The sequence below is a fragment of the Cheilinus undulatus genome, linkage group 14, assembly GCF_018320785.1.
Source record: "Cheilinus undulatus linkage group 14, ASM1832078v1, whole genome shotgun sequence".
Lineage (NCBI taxonomy): Eukaryota > Metazoa > Chordata > Actinopteri > Labriformes > Labridae > Cheilinus > Cheilinus undulatus.
In genome coordinates, this window is record NC_054878.1 from 25,895,811 (window position 1) to 25,923,648 (window position 27,838).

The following is a 27,838-nucleotide window of genomic DNA, read 5'->3' on the forward strand; positions in this document are numbered from 1 at the left end:
ACGTTCAAATCAGCGCAATGTTCATTAAATCAAGAGTTCGCTTAAAAACGCAGAGACAATAACACCGGAAACACAATTGCTGGTCCTTCAAAATAGTAGTAGTCTACAACAGAAAATTTGCATAAAATGAAATATCTTCCTTAAGACAAAATGTCAGAAGATATATTCCTTAAAAAGTCCATCAATTGAGTGAATAATTGAGACAAATGCTCTTTCCGAGTTTAGCTTCCTGTTTCGTTAGCTGTTGAGGCTGCACAAGGCTGTGACAGTGAGGACCATGTCTGTAAATGTGATGTACAAGACATTTTGATGATGATAATAATAACGATAGAAAAAAAGCACGTGCTCTAGATTACAGAACTATGGCCCATTTGTCGTTAAGTTGAATGTACACGGAAAAAACGTCACATTCTATATTGAGGCTTTTAATTTTACAACCTTATCCTGGAGGTTCCTCTCTGAACATGGCCACCTTGACTCTTGTGTGGAAGCTTGGCTCGCGCAAAGAGCTCAATTGAAGAGAGTAGGCTCGTTATAAACATCAGCAGGAGCACCGAGCAGCTGTGAGTGTCTGCCCTGAACCCTCACCATGCATGGAGGGAAGAGAGGACTGGTGGCTCCGCAAAACACTTTTCTGGAAAATATCGTCCGGCGCTCCAGCGGTGAGTTTTATTCTGAAAGGGGAAATATTAATTTTTTTTTAATTTCCATGTACTGTATATCGAGATGCCACACAGCACAGGCTGCACGAGACGCTAAAGTTAACCAACAGTGGTAATCACTGCTTTAGCTGGAAGCAGCATAAAGTGACAATATGATATAATACTATTGCCACTTTTCTTTTTAAATTACAACTAGACCACTTTACACTGCAACAAATGACGCTCTCATGTATAGATTCCACGGTTTTATACACAAAAAAGAGACTTTTTTGGTTGGGTGATTTTTTTTTTTAAACAAACAAATCTAAAAACACAGATCAATAAATAAATTAATCACAAGCCTTGTTAGAGTCAGAAATAGTGTGTTTAAATAACCTAAAAGTGTAAATGATGGACTAGATAATCACACAAGTGGTTCTGATAAAAGTTAAATTATTTATTTTCTAAAATCAAAATTTTCATCTAAACATAAACTCTATAACAACAACTCTGACATCAATCTTTTCAAGGATTAGATTGGCAGTAAACTTAAAGTTTTCCCTACAGATTTCTGCCAAATTTTGTGTTCAAACTTCTAATTTGTTATTAAATTGATGTAGGAGAAATTGCAGATTGCTTAAGTTTGTGAAACTTGCAAGGTTTCAATTTTCATTTTTTTAGCTTATATTAGTATGTTAATGTTAATGTATATAGCATAATGCCTGAAAAAACGGCATATTTTAAAGATAAAGGAACATGCATTAAAGGAGAATATCTAACCTCAGTTAAACCAATTTTGTCCGTTACCATCATGTGAAACCCAGTCATTATTTTCTGCGTCTCTCAGACCTTGGAACACTGAAAAAGCTTGCAGAGTGGACTCATTTGTTGGAACATAAACTCATCTGACATCTGAGCATTAAATTTAAGTTTAGCTTCCTCTAAACTGTAGCATAGCTGGAGAACTTAGCCACTCTTTATTAATATTTTATTCACATCAAGACTGGAACATAAACATTTTATCAACAGCTATTCTGCCCGCTGACTCGTCTGTTTACCTCTGTTTACAGCTTCTTTAAATATTAATGCTCTTGTTTTCATCATATATTGTTTCATGATTGTTTCTTTTCTTTTAGCAAAGCTAGCTTTTAAGTAAATTAAACAACTACACTGAATATTTCAGGCGCAATGTCAAAAAAGTGATGCAATATCATGATGCTGGTCAGCAGGATATACAGAAGTCTGTAAAGAAAACATCAAAATATCAGATTCAACTAATGAATTAGTCCTCACAGAAAAAACATGTTTGATAAATACATAGCTGCAGTTTTTTAAAGGTGTATTTTAACATTTTGTTGTAGAAACCAGCTTCTTATTGGGCAATGCACAGATTGTGCAGTGGCCGGTGGTGTACAGCAACGATGGATTCTGCAAGCTGTCCGGATACCACCGAGCTGAAGTCATGCACAAGAGCAGCACCTGCAAGTAAGACAGTTACTGTAGTATAATGTTCTAAGTGTCATGATACAATGGATGGTTATTGTTTCAGAAAATATGATGGTCATGGTACAGTGATGCAGATGAATTATGTCAGGATTTGTCATGTCTTTGATGCTGTGGATCACTCCATTTACGTTCATACTTGAACGTTTCTAATAAAAAAAAGAAATTAAAACTGCTTTGACTTATGTTACACAATAGCTAGTTCTGACCAAGCAATCTGATTGGACAAGAGGCATTTCATAAGTAACAGTACTGGTGAACGTCACCTCAGCCTTGAGTTCTGAGTACTTTTAATTTACATATATCCAACAATGTTTTTTTCCTTAATCAATCTCACTCCTCAAAAGTCTATTTTCACTAGTTTCATGATAAAAATGCATTCTTCTCAGTATAAAAGTCCAAGCTATTCACCATTCACCGCATGCTGGATAAATCATGGGGCTCAAACTTTTGATTCATGTATTACTGTTCTATAAAAGCGGAGGTGGAAAAACTACAAGACTTTTTCATGAATTAAAAGTACAGAAGAGTTCATTTGCAAAAACAGTTAAATGCCATTCTGGTAAATAATGAAAAAAATAGTAAAATTAACACTTTAACACTTTGAGCTGTTTTCTGATCTAAAATTTTAAAAAAAATTATTAATCAATTATACTTATTCTAACTATACTTAATTAACTTCAGTCTGGTCGATATTACAATAAAAAATACATTTTATGACAATTTATAAAAAATGGAGTTAACTGTTTTTGCAAATGAACTCTACTCTTGTTAAAATTTACTTAAGAAGAAGTAAATTACTGGGTTATTAATCTACTCAAGAATAGATAAAAAGTATTTCCTTATAAGTCATTTTAAAACACTTAGTTGCTACTAAGAATTTGTACAGTAAAATATATTTCCTTATAGGCAATAACAACATTAGAATATGGATCTCCAACCACCTTTTCAACAAAGTGAAATGTAGCAGCCTTTTTTTGATGTGAAATCATTCTTTGGCCGTGTGCTGCTGACCATCATGTGTCATCTAAGCCAAACGACCAGCCAGTATCATGACCTTGACAGAAAGCTGGAACCCATGTGTTTCGTGTTTCAGTTTTTGTTTTTGTCTACCCAGTTACTGCTGCTTTTTAAAATGTAGGGAAAAAACTTAAGTTAAAGTAAAATGAAATAGAAATACAAAAATCCACCAGTGTTTACTTTGTTGACTAAAACTGTGATTGAAGATGTCAGTGGACTACATTTCTTCCATGAGAAGGACAAGATTAAGTCTAGCTAAAGATATACAAATAGATCTTTGACAAAAAGTATGTTTCGTTTTCTTCAAGGAGACTAAAACAAAGACAGGGATCCCAAGTTTTGCAGAGTGCATAGAACACACAAGAATGATTTGGACTGTAGAAAGATACAAAAATGACAGGCCAAGTTTTAAATGCAAAATAGTGGAATTTTTGAATGCGGCAAAAGGGTGCCATTAATCACGAGTAACTACAGAAATCCTGAGATTAATGGCGATTAGAAAAACGTAATCTTAACTTAGACTTAACTTCAAAAAACAGTTTACACTGTAATCCCCAATGAGTTAATAGAACTAAAATTTTAAAGGCATCTGATTATGTAAAATGAATAAGAAGTTCTCACTGAAAAGCAATGTTTATTAGTAGCAGGTACTTAGCCATTTTAATTGATATGAAGTCAGTTTTACCTGTACATATACTTTGGGTTAACATACACTTTTTTAAGTTCAGCTACACTGTTGAAACTTCCTTACACTTTGAAATTCTGTATAACCCAACCTACTACAATATTGTAAAGTATTTTTGTAAAGCTACGTGTTCCTCATCCACTGCATTTTTCCCATACTTCTTTCACATACTTTAATCTTGAACATTCATGCCACTCAAGGTAAGCTGACGTAAGTGACTACAACTGACAGACACTGAAAGGTGCACACTGAATCAAGAAGTCCTCTTCCATCATGTTCTGTATACCATCCATTGTAATTTGTGGTTGCCCCACACCGGTCTAACTGAGCCAGTAACTTGCAAAAGTGCCTAATGCCCAAGGGCCTTCTGAAAAACTGTACTGATTAAAGGATGATTGTGAAATAATTTGGGTACAATAACAAAACTACATTTTTATTGACTGAGGAAAAAGTGCTGAAATAGCTGTTTTGGATTTTTAAGTTAAAACAACTCCTTTTTAATACAATTAAAACAAAAAAAAAACAAAACAAAATAATTGCTGAATAGATTACTGTTTAGTGTCTATTGTGGGGGCACAATAACATTATCTTTGTGGTGATTTATTTACTTATTATCAAATGTATATTTGAAGTATGAAGCTATTGTTGCATTGCAAAGCACCAGTGCATTTATAGCACAAGATCATTTGCCATGCCCATCCCTAGATGAGCCATTCAAATAAATAAACAACCACAAATACCCAAGAAACCGTTCAAAACAAACTCAAACAGGCATAATGATATAGGGCAATGGTTTTCAAACCTAAGATCAAGCCAAAATCTCAAGGCACACCAGGTCTATATAGCCTCAGGTGTTGCATTATCTCTAGGTGTGTTATAATTGTAGCAATAACATATGGCGGTTCAAATTTCCACGGCACATCTAGACTTGCCTCATGGCACACCAGTGTGCCTTGCCACACCATTTGAGAACCACTGATATAGGGCAGGAACTATAAAACAATAAAACATAGGAGTAATGTAAATTACTTCAAAGAATTTAAGAGAAATAGTTCAAGCTACTCTCTGTCATTTTTTTTAAGTTTCATGTATGGTGACCTGACTGATAGGAAGACAATAGACAACATCAGAAGGACCTTTGACAACTATGAGTCCAACTTCTATGAGGTGCTGCTCTACACAAAGAACAGTGAGTATCACTGCCAGGTTCTATGTTCTCTCTACACCATGATGAAATACCATGAAATGTCTCTAAACTCTCATGTTAATCACTCGCTCCAGGAACACCCATATGGCTTTACATGCAGGTGGCTCCGATCAGAAATGAAAACGATAAGGTGGTGCTTTTCCTCTGCACCTTCAGAGACATCACCCTCTTCAAACAGCCCATTGAAGACGAGTCAACAAGAGGTGAGATGGGTCAAACTCTGTATGGAGTGCAGATGGTTCGAACATGCTTGGATTCACTGTTTCAGTTCATTCTTATTTCACACTGATATTTTATTCAGACCAGCTGATTGGCAAGTGAGAGTCTTGATTCAGTATGGCTATTTTTAGCTCAGTTTTTATCAAACAGACCAACAAGGGCAGCCAAAAGTCTGAAGTACACATGAGTGGCTGTGACGTAACGGACGTTTGTTTCCTGGTTTGTAACATACAACAGTCTAGGTGTTGTGCGTACGGGTCAGTGAACATGGGTCGCTGTGGGTCTGAGCCGTGCCATGTCCCAAGGGATTTTTTGAGCCGCAGAGGCTTTTGTATACATCGAGCAGAAACAAAGGACACTCAGGCCACATGGGGAGAGTACATGTATGAAAATACTAATTATACACTGAGGGAATACAAGAATGGAAGTCTTCATTCAAATCAAAAGAAATATTTAGACAAATGCATGACCTACTCAACAAAACTTAAACAATATAGAATATTTTTACATAAACACATTTTAGTAATTTGTTTGTAGTCTAGTGTTCATTTTAGGGTAAAAACTGTTTAAATTTAAGCATTACAGTCTTTTTTCTTTTTCATTAGGGGAGGAATTCTATTTGTTATTGGCAACATTAAGCATCTTTAGGATTACGAGTTTACCCAAAAACATAATTCAAAAGGTGTTACAAGAATATGAGGTTGGCTGTGTGTCTGCATTACATCAGACCTTTGTTTCTAAGCAGGATGGACAAAGTTTGCCAGACTGACCCGTGCACTCACCAACAATCGAAACCTGGTGCAGCAGTTAGCACCACTGAGCCAGACTGAAGTCAGCCACAAGCCCTCCAGACTGGCTGAGGTGAGCCGCGTCCATGATTTGTATCAATGTAAATTAAATAAGAAAGTCCCTTAAAGTCCCTGTAAGGTGAAAAAGAAAATCTCTATTTTAGGTTTGTTGTATGCCAGACCACTGTGCTATGAACTGACAGGTCAAACTTCAGTCTTCAAAAACATCACCAAGTTTATAAATTAAGCATCAAAATCATGAAACATAAGGCAGTAAAATCTACTCTAGGATGGTGTGGGCGTGTCGTTTGAATGAGCTGAAGCCACGTCCACTCATGGGAAATATGATTCTCTAAAAACAATGCTTCTGATCAGAGTGCAGCTGCCCGGCTCTGTGCCAAAGCAAAGAGATGGAAGCTGGGGATCAAATTTACTGTTTTCTGGCACAAATCTCTCTATGATACTTTTAATGACCTGCAGGCCATCGTGGCTCATATATTTGGGAAATTCACCTCACAATGAGCAAAAACACAGCATGTAGCTAGCTGTTCACTTTCAAAGAAGGCAGTGACATCAGCTGGAGGAGCTGGGGATCAAACCCCAATGCAATAGGCTCAACCACTGATTCACATCTGCCCCTTAAAGACCCATTTATGTTCCCTTTATCGACACAAATAGATCTGTGTGTTTTAAACAATGCCCACATACTCAAGTGTGTGTTACATTGGGTGGATGTTAACCATTTAATCCACTAAAGCAGACGTTCTCAATTCTCAATTTTTGCCCTTTTTTCTGGCACACATTGGTGACCTCTAAAAAGACTAAAAAACACTAAAGTTTGAAAGTAGGGTTACTGCTTCTGCATGTATTTAGATGGTGAAATTTACTTTCCTATTAGGCCTTACTGCATTTAAATTAGGAGCTAATGTGATTTTTTACTCAGTAACTAATAACATATTTCCCTTTCAATCAAAGGCCCTTCAGCTAGGATCAGACATTCTCCCTCAGTACAAACAGGAGGCCCCTAAGACCCCCCCTCACATCATCCTCCACTACTGCACCTTCAAGACCACCTGGGACTGGGTCATCCTCATCCTCACCTTCTACACGGCCATCATGGTTCCCTATAACGTCTCCTTCAGGACCAAGCAGAACAACCTGGCGTGGCTGGTGGTGGACAGCGTGGTGGACGTCATCTTCCTCATCGACATTGTGCTCAACTTCCACACCACCTTTGTGGGCCCCTCTGGAGAGGTGATTTCAGATGCCAGGCTGATACGGATGAATTACCTGAAGACGTGGTTTGTCATCGACCTGCTGTCCTGTCTGCCCTATGACATCATCAATGCCTTCGAAAATGTAGATGAGGTGGGTGAAATCCTAAAATTCATCTTTTAACCTGGGATTGATAGATTTCTAAAATACTATGCACTGGTACTAAAAACCGTGTAACCATGGTAACTAATCTGACTGACTGTTTCTTTGAAGGATATTATCACATCTGCAAGTTCAGCAAGTCATCTCCGCGAGTCCTCAAACTTCCACAGGAATAGCACACGGACTGAAGATTCTGTACTACCGGTGAGGATATTCATTTACAGAAGCTCCGTTTTTAAAAGTCTACTAATGGACTAAATGTAAGGATTCACAAATACACCAGCTGAATATCGGCATTGGCTGGTTTCACTTCTGTTGGCAAACATCAGCTCCTTCTGCATCTACAAACACATCTGATCTCGGAAATCGACAAAGAATGAGTAAAAATTAAGAAAAAACATCGGAATCTGAAGTGAGAGTCACCGAAGTTGTTAATTTTAAATACAGGTATTTGTGCTGTCGATTGATCACTAGACAGATGAGTTTATGTAAATTTTTGGGAGGCACTTGTGGATAAAACCACAAAAAGTTATAAGAGATAAGATAAGATAAGATATTCTTTCATCAGTCCCACAAGGGGAAGTTCCAATTTACAGCAGCAAAAACATATGATATCATATCATAGACAAAGCAGGACAAAGCAGGCCATTGGTGACAGAAACACAATAGAAATAGAGAGCAAATAAAAGTAGTATTACGAGAGCACTAATAAATACAAAATATGAAATATAAAAACATTGACTTACAAATTATACATTACATATACTATATATTATCCACTGACTAAGCTCTTCCAGTGTAACAGACCTCAGTTCTTCTGTTATAGTTCAGTTTTATCTCTTTTATCAGTGTATTTCCAACAGCTAGCATCTGCTTTGCCATCAGTTACTGACTTTAATTTCACAGTTATCGCCAACAACAAAACAACACAAACTCAAAATGTATGCTTGCTCTTAAAGCTTTGTTACTTGTTAAAATTTCCTGCTCTCATGTTCCAACAATTCTCCTCTCATTCAGGTCACCCCTGCTTGCTTGTGACACTGCAACTATGGTCCTATGAAACTTTCTCTGCATGTGCTTAAAACTTTCTCTGCCCGCGTACGAAACTTTCTCTGCCCGCGTACGAAACTTTCTTTGCATGTGCTCAAAACTTTCTCTGCCCGCGTACGAAACTTTCTCTGCATGTGCTCAGAACCTTCTCTGCCTGTGTAAAACTTTCTCTGTGCATCATAACGTATTTCTGCTCTTGGATTATTTTGATTAACCAACCAATAGAAAAACAAGTACAGCATCAAGCAAGTGTGTTTTCTCTGCCTGTTGTCACTGTTCTGCTCTCCTGGTGACATTTGCTTTGACCTTTCTAAGAGAGTCACAGTATTCAGTCATTAGTGATGGGAATTGAGGCTCTTTTTAGTGATCCAGGTCATTTGGCTCAGCTCACCTAGAAGAACCGGCTCTTTTGACTCAAATGGCTGTTCATTTGGATACCAGTCTGGCTTCATTTGACCTGTCGAATTTAGCAATATCATGACAACTGTGCTCAGTGTTGTTGTTTAATGAAACTATCATGTAATTATTTTTCAAAAATAAACTGTCTACCCAAAAAACCTTGTGAGTCAGATGAAATCTGCTCACTGGCCTGGCTGTATGACACACCTGACACCTGAAATAAAATGCACTGTGTCCCCTCACAGGCATCTCTCCATTAGTGGATAACTATAGGATCTGTTTGTGCATGTGTGTGTTTTTCAGCCTATGTGTGTGCAGCATGATCAACAACAGAGCGTAAAGAAGAAGCTGAATTTCCTCTTGAGGGAATGTAACCCAGTTCATTGACTTCTTAACAACCCCACAGTGGGATTTGCATTAGCTTAACATTAGGACTAAAATATTTATAGAGCAATCTCAGTTGTATTTATTAGAAAATAACAATATAAAACAATTTTGATTGCTTGTCAAAGTTAACCCAGAAATGTTACCATGAATGTAAAAATACAAAAATTTAAAAAAGGATAATTATTTGGAAAAAAAACTGACACAAGTAATCATTTGTACAAAGCCTTTTCTGCACTTTTCCTCTCCATCTTCAGCTGTCCAGTTTAATACAGCCATAAAGCACAAAAAATACTCTTTGAAAACATTTAGATAGTTTTCCTATCTCTCTGATTGTGTTGTGTCCTCAGGGTCTCAGCAGCCTGTTCAGCTCCCTGAAGGTGATCCGCCTGCTTCGGCTCGGCAGAGTGGCCCGTAAGTTGGACCACTACCTGGAGTATGGAGCGGCTGTGCTGGTTCTGCTGGTGTGTGTCTTTGGACTGGTGGCTCACTGGCTGGCCTGCATCTGGTACAGCATCGGGGACTATGAGGTTATTGATGAGACCACCAACACCATTAAGACGGACAGCTGGCTCTACCAGTTGGCCCTCAGTATCGGGACTCCATACCGCTACAATGCCAGTGGTACAGGACAGTGGGAGGGTGGACCTAACAAGGATACGCTGTACATCTCCTCTCTGTACTTCACCATGACCAGTCTCACCACCATCGGGTTTGGAAACATTGCTCCGGCCACAGACGGCGAGAAGATTTTCTCTGTGGCGATGATGATGGTTGGCTGTGAGTCAGTTTTTACTGATTTTTACAAAAGTTATCACAATATAATGGCATATTTTATATCTATATCCCACATTAACCCCTTAATGCCTGTTATTGCATATTTGATACATACTCTTATGATACCTCTATCTAATCAATATGTTCAACAGATTACTCAAAAAAACTTTTGTATACAATCTGATAAATGATAAAAATGCCCTCAAGTGGATTATCAGTTACCAAAAACACCTAATGTATCAAATGAGATACTAAAAATAAATTTGTGAAATTTTATGGAAATTTTGATTTTTTTTTAAATTTCAGTAGAAAGCTAAATGAACATTTCCGTTTCAAAAAATTAGAATTTTCTGGCTATTATTTGTGTTTTCAAGCTTTAAGGGGTTAGAATGATATATTTTGATTCCTGTATGATTTCATTACATCATAATCTTTCTCAAATCACTTAAAACAGGAAAGTCTGATCTAATATTATATAACAAATACATAATATCTTCACTATGAATGGTTGTTAACAGAGCAGTAAATGGACATAGAATCAATGAAGCGGTGTGATGTTAACACACACCAGCTCTTTCTAATCATTTATAGATCTTTTGGGCACTTATTCAGATAGGGCAGTGGATAGACTTGGAAACTATGGACAGATAAAACAGGGAATGATATGCTGGGAAGGATCCATAGGACAGATTTGAAATCAGGCCACCTGATTGAGGACAGTAGACTTTGTATACACAGTTAATACAAGACCTCCATTATTCCTCTATTTCATGCTTTTCCTGACAAATGTACAACAAAGCAAACAACTTCTCCATGTCCCAGGGCACGTTTTGTCAGGTTAAGGCTTTCAAATGCAACTTAAACCAAAGTGAATGGGGTTTTTATTCTTCGAGACAGTCTAAATAAGTCTGTACATAGGAGAAAAGAACAGCAGCTCGACTGCTGCACTGGTGACACAATCTTAAGATAATTTAAAGGAAAGCTTGCGTAATGATCCTGCTTGTCTCTTAATAATTACCCTTTTTAAATGTGTAAAATTTTGGATAAAAAATTCAAAATTAGATTTTTAAAAATGACTCCATGTGTAGTGCACATTATAGTTGAGTTCTTACAATACCTCTGATATTTCCAACAGTTATCAAAGCCAAATGTTTTTAAATTTTTATAGTTGTAATGGGACAAGTCTTGTTATTGTGGCTGTCCATTGACAATGACAATGATGTGGGAACTGCTACTGGAAGCTGCCCTATTTCTCATTCATTTTTAGTGCTGCTTACTTGTGATGGAATACAATTAGTCCAATCGCTCAAGCTCAACCCTGTGACGTGGGACCCCATCCCCCTCTACCCCTGTAACTTTGCAGCCCCACTGTGGCTCCCCTTACTTCTTTTTTTGAATTGAGGACTTTTATTCAATAAAATTTCAATTCTTTAAATAAAAAGGGAACTTTATGCAGTAAATCTACTAAAATGTAAACCACTGTTTTTGTTTCATGCATAAATTTTACATAATGAGGGATAAAAGCTGTTAAAAGTAGCCTCCCTGGTTTGCATTGTGAGCAATTCCAGATTATTTGGCAAATAGCTTGCAGAACTAATGAGGAAGACCACTTTTTAACATCTTTTCTCTCTCACAGTGTGAAATTAAAGAATGAAACAAAAACAGTGATTTACTTTTTTAGTTAATTCACTGTATGTAGTACGTTTTTGTAGAACAGTGTCCTCAATCCAAGCTAGGTAGTAAATAGTAGGGGCCGACTGATAGTGGTTTTCCAGGGTACATACCAATACCGATTTTCAGCTGTTCTTTAAGGTCCTTGCACGCCAGATGTAATTTTTTTGTGTGAATAATTTGCACAAAATGTTTGAACATGTAGCAGGTCAATGCAAGCTGCCACACCAGCAGTGTAATTTCAATGAGCAAAATTGCAGCTGATTTCTTTTAGAACCATGGTTGATTGTTTCAAAGTTTCTCTCCCGATGAGCACACATCTGGCCAATCAAAACACTTGTTGTTGCTGAGTTTTAAGGCAGACAGAGGAGCAAAAACGTCCTCACTAACACCACATGATATTTGTCCTCTTTTAATATTTGTCTGCAGCCAGTGCTGGGTTGTTTTTGCTTTACATAGCCTGGTAATCGAGGGAGACAGGCAGCAAGGAGCCAGACATGCTCATGTGAACGTAAAAGCGCTATTAACACAGCTTCAGTGTTTTTTTAAGCTGACAGGTCTTTAGTACAATGAAACATTTAACAACACAGTCTCCTCTGACCTCAGACATACGGCCTTTAATATCATTATTATTGTGATTAATATTATTTTTTATAATATTTAACATAGAATGAATGGAGAGCCTGTGTATGGACTCTCTTATAAATAGTTTAAATATAGCTATGACTAGCCCAGCTTGCTATTAACCACACAGCGACTGGGTTGTGGAAGAACAGCTCCTTTGCTGATTTAAGCCATTGTTTACATCTTCAGTGAAACAGGAGAAATAACACGTCTCGACATATGTTAGAAGAACATCTGTAGCCCTTGTTCAGCTGTGCCTGTTTTCTTCTCCTCAGTGCTCTGTAAGAAACCCTACATACATCCTTTGATGCTGCTTCATGTTATTCATGCATTCATAACATGCTAGAGCAACCTTGCAGGATGCGTTTACTTGCATGTGATGCTAGACACGCCAACACGCTGCACAGTCTGTCTGACTCCATGCCAGCGGCCAATAAAGCAACATATAGTGGAGATGCCGTACAGGTTCAGAGAATGGGAACTGAAGCTCAAAGAGATCAACATATGGTAGACAGTCTACGATGTGTGTTGTTAGGCAGAAATCAACAATGAATTATGATAATAGGACAGTTTTATCATGTAAATTACATATAGATGCATGCATTCATGTCAGTATACATGTATATTTGAACAAGTACACAACAGTGCATGCAATAATAAAGCACAGTAAAACAATCCACACAATCTGCTGGTGCTGTTAAAACACAAGAAATCTGATTAATCTGTCCTAAAGTCTTAGATTTTCTTGTTAAATATTTTTTTTCCTCTAATTTCTTCACTTAAGTAGAAAAAAACACACTTTTAAATCTATTTTTAAGGTCCATTTTGTAAACCCTGTTGCCTGAGGTCTCTTAATCAAAACATAATCAAAAGATGAGGAGTACAGATGCACTGCTCAGCTATACCTATAACTCCATTGTTTACTTTTGTTTCAAACCCCAAACTTTTTGTTTCATAGATTAGTTTCTCATTACAAGAGAGATTAATTGTTAATAGTGGCCTTCCTGGTTTGTGCTGTGAGCAACTCACAAAGCCTTCTGGGATTGCTTGCAGCATTAATAAGGAAAGCCACTTTTAACTGCTTTTCACACTCCATCAGTTCTCTATGCCGCTTGTCCCCTTGGATGTCGTGGGGGGCTGGAGCCTATCATAGCGGTCATTGGGCGAGAGGCGGGGTACACCCTGGACTGGTCGCCAGTCAATTGCAGAGCTGACATATAGAGACAGACAACCAGGCATGCTCTCATTATGTTAAATTCATCCGTGACATGAAAGGTTATCTCTTTTATTTTAAATATAGTCAAAATGAGCAATGTAGGAGGACGTTAACCTTGCAAAAGCAGATGAATTTGTCCCTTTCCATGTTTCTCACTGGCGAATCCATCTTGCAAAGCTCCCATCTTAACATTTCAGAGTTGACTTTAACTCCCAAAGTGCAATTTTAACTCCATTTTGAGTGAAATGGTCTTCACTGTTGGAGTAATTAGACAGTGTTGATCCACCAATGTTAGCTCAACTCTGTAGCGTTAATTTGGCCAAGCTCCATCAACTGCCATCTAAAATCAGGGGGAATGTGTTCCCCATCATGCCCTTTTGGCAGCGTTTAGATGTTTTTATATGTGTTTAGTTGTGCTTGGAAGTTGCCTGTTGTTCATTGATCCCTGCTGGGATTCCTTTTGCTCATGTTTCTGGTGGATTGTTGTTGTTTTTGACATGAGACACATGAGTGACATTATCAACTGAGTTAGAGTTCCCCCTGAATTCTTCATAAATATTCTATGCATACATTGGCTTGCTATGAGGTTGATTTTCTATCCATCTTGCGACTGATTTTTCATGTTACTGCAGCTCCTCAGTAGCTTATCAGTACATGAAGTAAACTTTAAATTAAATACTTTTTGCTTTACATGAGTAGATTTACAGAACGGTACTTTTACTTTAACTTAAGCAAATTTTAACCAGAATAACTGTACTTTTACTTTAGTACAATAGTCATGTTGTTTTCCCACATCTGGCGCCAACGTTACAGGGGTCAGGGGGATGTGGTGGAGGGAGCATGTGGAGCACAGATCGCTCAGCCAGTGGCAGAGAATAATCCTGATTCATCACGAGTAAGCAGTACAGAAGATGAATGGGATACAGCAAAGGAATGGCAACATGCAGTGGCAACTCACACATCTTTATGAAGTAGTCTGTGACATAAAAAATGTCTACATGTGGCTATTGTACCTTTCACATAATAGAAGATTAAGCAAAGTTGTATCTGAGTAGCTCTCCTTATTTTTCATCAACAAGAAAGAACCGGCCACAGATTATAAAGTTTCATATCTTAACATAAATTAACTACTGTTTTTTTTTTTCAATTAATTTGAAGAATTTGGGCTATATTTAATCTTTACACCACACAGTCCACTCGATAGCTCATAGGCTTGACTCAAAAATAGCTGATGGCTCATTTTTTAAGCCACTGTGCAGAGTTCAGGACTCAGCTTTGTCAATAATAACAAGTGACATGTTCTGTGGCCACTGCGCTCGCTTTGTGAGGGTCCGTTTGAAGGTTGGCCATCAGTACCCTTCAAAAAATATAACTTTTGAAGAAAAATTTTAGTCTTACATAATGTGGCCAGCGTTACTTAAAATTACAGCCTTTTTATACTGCTATTTTCAAAATACAAGAAAAATAACTCGTCTTGCTATAAACTGGTGTTAAAAATTCATCTTGTTTTATTTAGTTCCCTGTCAAGTAATTTTGTTTACATATTATGTATTTTATGGTTTTAATAATCACTAAATAAACTGTAGGTGTTAGTTGAATGCAATGAAATGGAGCATAGCATGTTGTATAACACTACAGGTTTATAAATAGTCTTCATAGTTTTCATGTGAAAATTAAAAAATATATATCAAAAAATAATCTCCATAAAGTCCTCCCTGCTGTCATTTTCATTCATAAAAGTAGAATAATTATCTAAAAACATGCTCTTATTATGTGATGCAATGAAATCCAGCAGCACTAATTTAAATGCAGATGAATGTCTTTATAAAAATAGAAGCATCTATTTTTACGCAGGTGTCTGCCTTGTTTTCATCATCCACTGCCGTTACAGTAATATCTTCACCTTTAGTGCCTCTACTGTCAGCCTTGGCTTTACAGTTCCTCTGTCACGACTCGCCCTCATGCTCTGACCTTTATCCCTCTCCTGTGAAACAGCATGTAAAGTGATGCAATAGAAACAGTGAGGGAAACCCAAAGTGACAGCCTCGCTTGAAGGTCTGTACTTCCAAAAGTAAACACCCAGTACTCTGGTGGTGTTTCCATCACGAAGATCATTCAGTCACAAAGAAGTGTCGCCTTCCATTACAGCCGATAAATCTCCTGCTACAGATACTGGAGTTTAATTATGTGAGAGGAATGGGAGAAAGAGAGAGTTTGCCTGCAGGCTCCAATGTAGTAAAAGGACAATGAGCCATTGTGTTAGTTATGTATCCCAACCTCAGAGATCCTGCTGGATCGAATGGAGACGACTCTTTCCTCTTGAGCGGGTAAAAGCACCCGATAAGAGATGCTGACTGACTCTTTGAGGTCACCACAGCGCTGCAGCACACTTCTCATACTGGGAAATATTTGCATTATGAATTACATTATGAAGGCTTGATCCACCACTCCTATATACAATGTATATTTTAACCTGTGAGAGAAGGACTGTGCTGTTAAATATATATGAGTGTTGTACTGGGGTTGTTGAGTACATGTAAAGCAAAACAATTCAGCACATTAGATCACATTATTTGTACTAAAATGTGCAGCAAAATTAAGGGTCAATATTAAGGTTAATTTGTGCTTTTCATACAGAATAAACACAAAATAAAACAACTTTTTGTTAAAATTTAATTCTCTTATTCAAATAAACATAGCACAAAAGTAAGGAAATTTGTGTTTATTTCTTTGTTGCAACAATGCTTCTTGCAATAACTCTTACACCGTTGTAAAGTCTGTTTATTTTCCTTTTAAATGGTGCCACATTTGTACAGAACATGCATTTGTAGGATGACCAGCAGAGCTGAGTATGTGGTTTGCGCCAATGCAGAGTGGGATTTAACAGAGACTACCTCCAGAATTTGGGAGTGGAGAGGATGGAATGGCCTGCCAGCAGTCAAAACCTCAACCCCACTGAACATTTGTAGGATAAGCTTGGGCGTGCTGTTGATGTCATTCTTCAACCAGCATTTGCTGCAAGTCAGCCGATGTGGTTGTGTTAATCACTCTGGCACGAACAACACTCCCAAGCTGAACCCACAAGTGTTCAGTGGGCTTGATGTCAGAACAGCTGGCAGGCCATTCCATCCTCTCCACTCCCAAATTCTGGAGGTAGTCTCTGATGACCCTGCTCTGCATTGGCAGAGAAGATTTGGCAAATTTTTCATGGGTGCAGCCAACGTACTCAGCTCTGCTGCTCATCCCACAAATGCATGTTCTTACAAATGTAGCACCATTTAAAAGGGAAATAAACAGGCTTTCCAACTGTTTAAGATTTATTTTCAAGAAGCATTATTACAACAAAAATATAATCCACCAAACACATATTTCCTTACTTATTGTGCTATGTTTATAATAATGTAACTGATATATAGAGTTCTGTCAGTCCTTGTTAAATATTCAGAATAAAAGTGCATTTAATCAAAGGCAATATTGATATGTTCACTCAAGCACCATCCTTATTAAGTTGCCTCTCTTATATGAAGGAAGCCCTAAGAAAACAAACACATCCTTGTCATGTGTAACGGTGTCACACATGGATAAAAAAAGCAGCTGGGAGTCTCTGATTAAACCCCTGCTTATTGCTTAGTCATAGCACTTTCTAGTAATTTTTACTGACCTTATTTACATATCATTTTTTTAAAGTAATACAGAGGTAAAATTTTGTCCTGATCTCTGGAAAGTTTGGGCCTCATTAAAATGACAGCACACTTTCATCAGCTCTCGCAGACAGTAGGCTAATCTTTACTCTATTTATGCTGAGCTGTTACTGCCCTCATCATTAGATGCAATAAGGCCAAATTGCATGGAAAGGGCTGTTTTTGCCCCATATAGCTGCATATGAGCTCGAAGTTTCTGCATGCCAGTGTGTATTTGCAGTGATAGGCCAACAACCCAATAAGGGGCTGTGCCTTTTGATTTAATTACAAAGTTTTAGTGCACACACATTTTTGTGGAGCTTTAACAAAGCATCACTGCTCAGCTGCAATATGATGCTGGCTACATGGAGACAGACCCACAATCAAACATGTTTACTTAGCACTGGTGACTACAATTGGCAAAACAGCAAATAAACCGTGATTTCTCTGTGTTTGTTTCTAAGAGCAACATGTGACACATCTCCTGTATTATCTTGATTAATATGAGCGTGGAGAAGTGCTTTAAAGAGAGCTTACTTTGATCAGGGATCATGGAGCAGGTGTATTATCTCAACCAAATACGTTTCCTTGTGGGCATGTTTCAAATAAGTCCAGGTGTTTTCTGACTCTCAAGGATCGCAGCCTCCTAAAAACGTACAGCCTGCTCTGGGTCTTGTTGTAAAAGGTGTTCATGTAGCTTGTTGTCCAGCTGTAGTTCAAGGTATTTGCAGTTGGAGACAAGCTCCACCTCTGTTCCCTTGATAGTGACAGGATCAGGTTCAACCCTCCTCATGAAGTCTACCACCATTTCCTTTGTTTTTGATGGTTGTCACCCAACCAGTCCACAAAGTCCCAGACCACAAGTTCCTTAAGACATTGATCCCCAACCTTTGCACCATGGACCAGTTCATGCAAGACAGCGTTTTCATAGACTGGCTGTTAGTGTGTGGGGGATAAATTCGCCAAAATAAAATGATACAGATGGCATAAAAAACAAAGTGCAGAAAAAATACAACTCACCATAATGCTAAATCAGTGGGTGCCCTTAGCTTGTTTCTCTGCAAGGGGAGGGTCCCATCAAGGAATGATGGGAGACAATTACCCCTGAAGTGTGTTTGTTTTTTTCAACTTATTTTAGCCAGCTGGGCGTGAAATTCTGAATTTATTGTGTTACGAAGACAACTGTCCTGAAATCTTGGCGTGTCAAGAGGTGACAGAAGTGAATCTGATCATTTTCAGATTCTCATTGTCAATAAAGTGGAAATAAAATAAGTTATTTATTCTTTCTGTTCTGCCCGGTACAAAATTACCCATGGACTGGCCTGGTGGTTGGGGGCTGCTGCCTTAAGATACAGGGGAAAGGCCAAATGCAATGCTTGTGTTTAGTAGATTTTAATATTGCCTTTTAAATGTCCTTAAACCTATTTGAACACATACTTAATCCATTACAAAAAACGATTTATGTAAAATTAGTTAAGAATTGTCTAAATCCTGCTTTAAATTCAAATCCAATAAATAGCCCCTTCATCAATTATTTTAACTGAAACCGTTTCAGACCTTCTTTTGAAACTAAAACCTAATGATCCTAAATATTTGAGCAACATAAATCACATCTTCAGTGTTTCAGTCTGTTTCCAAAGCAGCTTTGTGGTTGACTCGGCAGCTGACTTTTCTCTCCATCTTTTGTTTTTAGCACTTCTGTACGCCACCATCTTTGGAAACGTCACCACCATATTCCAGCAGATGTACACCAACACAAACCGTTACCACGAGATGCTCAACAATGTCCGTGACTTCCTAAAGCTTTATCAGGTTCCCAAAGGTCTGAGTGAGCGGGTCATGGACTTCATTGTGTCCACATGGGCCATGTCAAAGGGCATCGACACAGATAAGGTATCACTCAGACGCCAGAGCAGATGTTTGTTTACACAAAAACAGTTTCACACAGATTTTCTCTTATCACTAAGTGTTTGAGAGAAACATTACCAACATACCATGGCTGGTAAGTAATTATGCTAACAACCTTCTTCATCTCCTTCAGGTTCTTGCAATATGTCCCAAAGACATGCGTGCAGACATCTGCGTCCACCTGAACAGGCAAGTGTTCAACGACCACCCAGCGTTTCGTCTGGCCAGCGACGGCTGTCTACGCTCTCTTGCTGTGGAGTTTCAGACCACACACTGCGCACCCGGAGACCTCATCTTTCATATCGGAGAAAGCGTCGACACGCTCTGCTTCGTGGTGTCTGGCTCACTTGAAGTCATACAAGATGATGAGGTCATCGCAATACTAGGTAATCATAGGTGATAGATAGTGGCTGTTTTTCTCTGACATCACTCTCAGGGCAGGAACCTTAAATACTGTTAAAAAGCTGCTATTCGGTTATGAGATATTTAGAGATAAAGTGAAATGAATTAAGGGTGTCTGAAAATTACCATCAAGTTAATACTTCCTGGATTGGGAATTACTGAGTGGCAATAAAAAAACTGAAGGGAAATCAGAACAACTTTCAAAGGACAATAAGATATTTGATCATTTGCTGCCCCAATTAACAGAGGAACTAACATTCAACCATTTCCTAGCTTATATAAACATTAACTTCAAAATAGCTAAATACTACCTTTGTGTATGTCGTACAAATGATAGTTATCTGATTATTATTACTCTTCATGGAAAGATTTTGAAGGATACCAAAATGTACACTTACCAGCCAGTTAATTAGGTACACCTTTCTAGTAGGGTTGGATACTTTTTGCCTTCAGAAATGCCTTAATTCTTTGTGGTGTGGTTTCAACAAGGGGATGGAAATATTTCTCAGAGATTTTGTTCCATATTGACATGACACCATCACACAGTTGCTGCAGATTTTTCGGCTACACATCCATGATGCAAATCTCCTGTTCCACCACATCCCAAAGGTGCTTGACTGGATTGAGATTTGGTGACTATGGAGGCCATTGCAGTACAATGAACTCATTGTCATGTTCAAGAAACTCGTTTGAGATGATTTGAGCTTTTTGTCATGGTGCATTATCCTGCTGGAAGTAGCCATCAGAAGATGGGTACTCTGTGGTCATAAAGGGATGGACATGGTCAGCAACAATACTCAGTTAGGCTGTGGCATTTAAACAAGGCTTGGATTGTACTAAGGGGGCCCAAATTGTGCCTAGAAAATATCACCACACCATTACACCACCAGCCTGAACCATTGATACAAAGCAGAATGGCCATCCACTTGAACAGGTGTACCTAATAAAGTGGGCAGTGAGTGTATGTCAAAAAAAAAGCATGGAAACTAAATTAGCTGGATCAGAAAACAAATGGGCCAGCATTTACCTGAGTCTATAGCTTGAAATAGCTCTGTGCTAACAATAGCCTATTTTTTTAATTGCGATATGATATGAAAGGACAGACTTGATAGAAAAATATGAATCTTGGCTTTCATGGGTACAATTGTTATTGTAGCATTTAACATTTCTTTGCTAACTTTGTTACCAAGGATGGAAAAAACCTTTCCCTGTCTTGTTTCTCAGCACAGGTAAGTAATGTAAGCTATTAGCCTTTAGCTCTAATGCCCTAAAAATAAACATGCAACAGTTTCCTGGCTTTAACCATAATGCTAACAGTATTTTTTAACTTGTAAGATACAGCAGGAAAGATGTTTCCAAACTTTGTGTGAAACAGAAAAAATACAGAAACGTTCGCCTGTAGGTGGCACATGCTAACATAAGCTGTTCTCTGATAGTGGCTTGGACTGTACAGGGCAAAGATGTGTTGTTACAATATCAAAGTCCCATCAATAATCCTGATAGGGCTCAACAATAACCAGCAGATTTTATGATTTTGTTTATGAGATTTGTTAAAATTCTCATTGAATTTGATAGTGAGTGAGAGGTCACAGGAAAATTGAGGCCTTCTGAAATGGCAAACTTTGTAAGTCTTTCATACACATGAGATGCTTTTCAAAGAATCGAATATTTGTAGCCAGTTATAAACAAAGTAACTCCGTCTCTGACTCCATGCAGGAAAAGGTGACGTGTTTGGAGACGTGTTCTGGAAGGAGACCACGATGGCCCGGTCTTGTGCAAACGTCCGAGCTTTGACGTACTGCGACCTTCATGTCATCAGGAGGGACGCCCTGATGAAGGTGCTGGAGTTTTACACCGCGTTTGCCAACACGTTTTCCAAAAACCTCATCCTGACCTGCAACCTACGAAAACGGGTAAAAATAACTTTTGAACTCCCCATTGAAAATATAACTGTGAGGAAAGACTAGTTTTTGTTTTTAGTTATATATATTTTTAAATTCTCTGCCTTCGTGAGAGTGAAGGTCTAAAATTAACAGTGCTACTCAGACATAATTGGCATCTCTTCAGTGTTATACCAAATTCTGAACATTGTAGTATTACATTAAGGTATTTGTAGTCCCCCTCATAAAAGGCCATGCCCGGACTTTCTCTCCTTTTTTTCTGATGAGCACTAACTGGGAATGGAAAGACTCATAAATGTAAACAATCACATGTTCAGCTGGTGTTTTTTTTAACTTCTATTACTTGATTAATCACATATACTGTTTCTACCAACAATAACGTATAATTCAGATAATACGTTTTGTGATTACCTTTTTATTAAAAAATAGAGCACAACAGAGTGAAACATGTATGTATAAATCTTCAAGGTCTTCCATAAAAACCCTGAAAGAATAAGTTACTCAGAATGTCACAATATAAGAACCAAACAAAACAAAATGTTCTTTATTGTAAACCCCTATAATCAGCTTGCAGCCCCTTGTAATGATAATTTGCCTTGAATTTACAACTCCAATTCCAAAAAAGTTGGGGTGCTGTATTACATTTAAATAAAAACAGAATGGAATGATTTGATAGACTAATATTTTATTAACAATAAAACATAAACAACAAATCAGATGTTGAAATTGAGCTTAAATGAGCTTTGGCCTAGAGACGACGGCAGCGTTTCTGGATCATGATTACATATGGCTTTTTCTTTGCATGATCCAGCTTTAACTTGTATTTGATGATGGCACAGCCAACTGTGTTTACAGACAATGATTTCTGGAAGTGTTCCTGAGCCCATGCAGTAATTTCCAGTAAGAATCATGGCTGCCTTTAACGCAGTGCTACCTGTGGGCCTGAAGCTCACAAGCATACAGTACTGGCCTTCAGCCTTGTCCCTTGCACACAGATATTTCTACACATTCTCTGAATCTTTTAATGATATTATACTGTAGATTGTGGGATACTCAAAGTATGTGAAAATTTATGTCAAGGTACTTCTTTTCTGAAATTGTTCCACAATTTTTAGATGCATTTTTTGCAGTTTGGTGAACCTCTGTCCATCTTTACTTCTGAGAGACTCTGCCTCTCTAAAATGCTCATTTTATACCCAGTCATTTTATTGACCTGTTGCCAGTTAACCTAGATAGCTGCAAAATGCTCCAACAGCTGTTTGTCATCAGTACCACTCAGTGTTAATTTCGTTGACTAAAATTATGACTAAAAATGTTCATCGACAGCCTTTTTTCCATGACAAAAACTAGACTAAGACTAACAAAAATAGATCTGTGATGACTAAAATTGACAAAAACTAAGTTTAGTTTTCGTCAAGATGACTAAAAACAAACTCAGATGTTACCTAGTTTTTGTCAGACATTTAAATCCGTGATATTTCTCCACTGTTAACAATCTGTCAAAAGAACATGAATCTATAGCTATTCTGCCTCTCAGATTTAGAACTTTCTTTTTAGGACTTTTTATGGACTAAAACTAGACTAAAATGTTTTGATTTTTCTTCGACTAAAACTAGACTAAAAATAAAAAGGATAAAAATGACTACAATGTGACTGAAACTAAAATGCATTTCATTTAAAGACTGAAATTAAGACTAAAGTTAAAAATAGCTGCCAAAATTAACACTGGTACCACTTACTTTTCCAGCCTCTTGTTATCCCATCTCTACATTTTTTTAGGATGTGTAGCTGCCATTAAATTCCAAAAAGAGCTCATATTTTTTGATGAGATGGTAAAATGTTTTAAGATCTGGTATGCTGTTAATGTTCCACTGTGTGGTAAAGAGCTGCTTAAGCTGATACAAAACAAATTTGATGACATTAGTTTTATTTCAACAACCATGTAACCACTCGGTTGTAACTCTTCTGTCCTTACTGCAGTTGCCGCGCTGACATCTGCTTTATTATAATAACCGGCTGGTGGATCCATCTTAGTAATTCTGCACAAGGACATTTACAAAGATGTTGACTGCAACAAAAATAGTTAATAGTTTCAGTCTTACGCTCTGATTAATATTTGATAGAGCTCCTCAAGGCTGTGTCAATCCTATTGTGGTTTTAAGATGAATTGTTCCCAGTCTCCACAGTAGGTTGTTCATATATCCAATGTATATTTTTATCCTATGGGATCAAATTCACATCAATAATTGATGAAAAACTCTCTTTAAAGTTAGTCTGGCACATGTGGATTATTTTGATCTTTGTTCAGCTGGACTTGTTGAAAACTCCTACATATTATGATTTAAATTATGCACTTCTATGAAGGAATTAAAAAGGCGTGCAGTTATATAACATAATGTCTGTATCTAGAAATGCAGCCCGTACATACCATAAAACTAGCATGTCTCTGGTTAGGATTTCAAATGGCTTTAAGTAATTACATTATTGTTGCTCTGTTATAAAGAGTTTTATGTAATCTTACTGAAAGTAAACAGTATCAGCACAAATGCTCTAAATGAAAACTATGGCAAGATAAAATGTGTTGTTACGTGGAAAGTTTTATGGCCTGCACTTAAAATATTCTGAAGAAAATAAAGCCATCTATTATTCATTTGAGAGCTTTAGAAACTGCATAGCTATAAGATTTACTCTCTGCCCTTTTACTTTGTGTTCAGTTAACCTGCTGGTACATTTTAATACAGCTGAAGTTCACAAAAACACAAGTTACATTTAATTTTTAATGTGGCATTCAGCAGAAGTTTGACCTCTCCCTTTTTGGTTTCTGAATGTTCTTGCTATAGTGCAGCTGATTTGATCAAAACAATTTTCTTTACCTTTAAAACTTTCTTTTTTTATTGTTTATGTGCTTAAAATAGAATAGCGACAACATCTTCCTGAAAAAAGTTATCTCTCACATTCTGGTTATAATTTTCCACATGGAGCATTTACCCTTAATATCCCTGTCAAATACTTCTGTAGCAGCACCTGGAAGTCTGTTTTTTCTCTTTGACCATAATGTAGGATTGTAGTCATGTGCATACGTTTTAGGCATGGAGGGTACTAAGGATTCATCACGAGGCCCTTTGTGCCACAACCCAGGGCTAGAGAGGGGGGAGGGTGACCAGAGTACAGCCGGACTCATGTCAACACACGTCTGTCGCTCAACAGCCAAGGTCAAGTTCTTGACCATTTCTATTGTGCGGGGGCCTTTTCACCCCTGGTGATATGCCTGGACACCACCAGTATTTTTCAGGCCACTGGAACATCCACAGCACAACCAGGGCCTTGTGGCAACCCTACTAGTATCTGGGGCTCTCCCACATGCCTGATGGTGTCCTCAAACAGCTTTCTCTCCACATCTATGGCCCTTTGAGAGAAATGAATTGCTTTGTACGTTTTTGACACAGCGTACAGGCGAGCCAACATATTTTCTTTGCCTATTTTTACGTAGAACTTGTTAAACTATGCAGATTAAACGATCCCATCTACAGCCACTATGCACCGGATCTCCCTGAGCTTGTAATAACCACAGAATCAACTTTCACAGAAATCACCGGAGGCTAATGCCACTACTATAGCTAAGCACCTAATACAACCCAACTTCAGAAATTCCGAAATATCCCTTTAATTTTAGCAAAACTGTTTACATTATTGATTGCCATTCAGTGCCCCAGGCTGGGAACCAATGGGTTGAGATAATATCTTACCCATTCCTAGATGGGCCTTTAATAAAAAAAAAAAAAAACAACATATCACTGCAGTAGGGACAGGTGAAAGTAAGGGCAAATGCCAGAAGAGGTGCCAAAGTATCAGGATTTAGTGGATGATGTGGAGGCTATTTATCCCTGATAACTGGACACCTTGAAGGCCATCCTGTTTATACCTTGGTCACTTATCAAAAATTTGATTTATTATTCAATTTATTTTTCCTGCCTTTTCCAATCAAAATAGAAGTTTTAGAAAAACAGCAAGTCCGTTTCCCTTTCAATGCCTGAGGGTTTGACTGATAACCATAATAGTCATTACAATACTGTGTATTCGGGAATGTAAACATAGTTCAGTATACTCTAGTAAATTGGACGGGCCACAGATCGTATAATGCAAGTTAACCAGTGTCACACACTGCAGCATTTATGGGCTTAGTCAGGGATGTCCAAATGACGTCTATTTTTAATGGACAATATGAAATATAGCCCACATTAAAACACGAAGCTTGTGCTTGACTGTTTTGTATTTCTTAGTTTGACACTGAGGGATGCTGCTGCGCAAACAAAAATTTTTACAAGAAGAATTTGTTGACGTGCTCATGTTGCTAAAGCTAACGTATCTATAGATATCATAGCTATGTAACGAAGGTAGCTATGAAGCTAATGTAGATAAAGCTAAGCCCACAAAGCAAATATATAAGCTGTGCAGATATATTAGCTGCATAGCCATGTTTGCTTTAGCTACATTTGCTAAAGCTCACATGGCTAAAGCTAACTGAGCTACATTGGCTTATGTAGTAACATTGATTGTGTTTCTAGCATGGCTATCTTTGCATGGCTATCTTAACTTTAGCTAAAGCTAACAAAGCCACTTTTCATGTAACTACTTCTTAAAAGGTTTTTTACAGAAATGAAGTGTATCAAAGTGGCCCTAATATCATCTGTATACGGTCCATGGTGAAAAGAGTTTGGACCCCCCTTAGCTAAGCTAATACTTTAGTTATCCCTAGGTGAGCCTTTAAAGTACAAAATGATATACAGAAATAAAGGCAACCAGTATAGATGTATACTGATGTAAAGAACTACATAATTTTGGGCTAAGTTAACTTGCACCGTCCACTTAGATTGATCTTTAAGATACATAAGAATGAACATATAATAAACTTAAAAATAAAACATGACTGGAATAAACAAGATACATACTATTTAAAAATGTATGATATGGAACAATTGTATCAGAGCATACTGTCTGGAAACTGTTCAGTAACACTGAGGAGAAAACAGGAGTTAAAAAGTTGTGTAAAGTTTCTTTGTTTTTTGTCAGGACTCAAACACTCACAGCTTCTACATTGTTCCATTATCGCTCCATTAACAGTTTCCCTCGTGTATTGCTGCTTTCAAGCCTTTAATATTTCAGCACATATGGCAGGCCTAGATGGTAGCGCTTGATATAAAGCTGCATTATATATGTTCATTCTGCAGAGCTCTACTTTTGTAATTGAAACGTAGCCTTGGTGTATAAATCCCCTGTCACTTTTCTCATGCACAGTGTTTCTCTCTTTCCAGATCATCTTCAGAAAGATTGCGGATGTAAAGAGGGAGCAGGAGCGCCAAAGGACCGAGGTGACCCTCTCAATCCCTGATGACCACCCGGTCCGTAAGCTGTTCCAGAGGTTCAGACAGCAGAGAGACGCTCAGGTACCAGGAGAAGCCAACGCTTACTATGATCACAACTGTGTGCAAGTGGAGTCAAACTCTTTACCTGTCGCCCCTCAACAGCCAGCCATGCAGAATAATGCATCCTGCATGGGAGGAGGCCTGGCTGCACCTCAGCAAGCTTTAGTGCACGCAGAGAAGTCAGAGCAAAGGTTTACACAGGAAGCCGGGGAGTCTAAATCAAAGCCTTGTTCAGAAAACCAGCTGCCCTGCCCTGTGAAAAACAGCAGTACAGGCAAAGAGGGAGCTGCAAGTGGTGCTACAAGCAGCAAAGGTGCTCGAGGATGGGCCAAATTTAGAAACGCCACTTCAGCTGCACCACCGCCTCCTGCCGTTGAGCCTGAGAAGCAGCCAAAGAAGGAGGAGGAGTGGCCTAAAGGATCCTCCGAACAGATAGCAGTGACTAAAAAGAACCAGGATTCAGAGGAAGGTGGAGAGACAGGAAGCACAGAGGGAGGAAACAGCGCTGTAGAAACAGGCGAAGAGACAAGCGCCCTGCACAAAACAGACTCCTGCGACAGTGGCATCACAAAGAGCGATCTACGCATCGACCGAGCTGGAGATTCAAGAAGCTCCTTTGAGAGAAGCCCGTTAGAAAAGAGCCCGATGGAGAAAAATCCATTCGGGCTCAACCTTGGGGTCGATGCCCTCAAACACTCTTTCCCTCAGCCCACAGCTGAACAGGCGCTCCTCCATGCCACCCTGCATGACGCCAAACTGGAGCTGAAAGCAGACATTCAGATCCTGAGCGGCCGCCTGTCGGTGCTAGAGTCTCAGGTGAGCGAAGTGCTCAGGCTTCTGTCGGTGAAAAGGAGACTGTCACTGCCACCGACGTCATCCCCAAAGGCCAGAGCGAAAAGTCCGGACTTGGTTGAAGCATCTTGCAGGCCTCTTACACCACAAAAAGACGATGGACCTTTTTGA

The 27,838-nt window shown here is 38.3% G+C and overlaps 1 protein-coding gene across 1 annotated transcript; it reads left to right on the forward strand.

Annotated features, from left to right (window-relative positions):
* Positions 1–589: 589 nt before the first annotated feature.
* On the forward strand, positions 590–27,838 carry LOC121521736 (potassium voltage-gated channel subfamily H member 5-like). Its single transcript, XM_041805892.1, has 12 exons — positions 590–662; positions 2,003–2,126; positions 4,932–5,038; positions 5,131–5,259; positions 6,021–6,136; positions 7,039–7,431; positions 7,552–7,644; positions 9,624–10,053; positions 18,935–19,134; positions 19,283–19,535; positions 21,268–21,464; positions 26,765–27,838. Exons 1-12 carry the CDS (start codon positions 590–592, stop codon positions 27,836–27,838), a joined length of 3,189 nt encoding a protein of 1,062 aa, XP_041661826.1.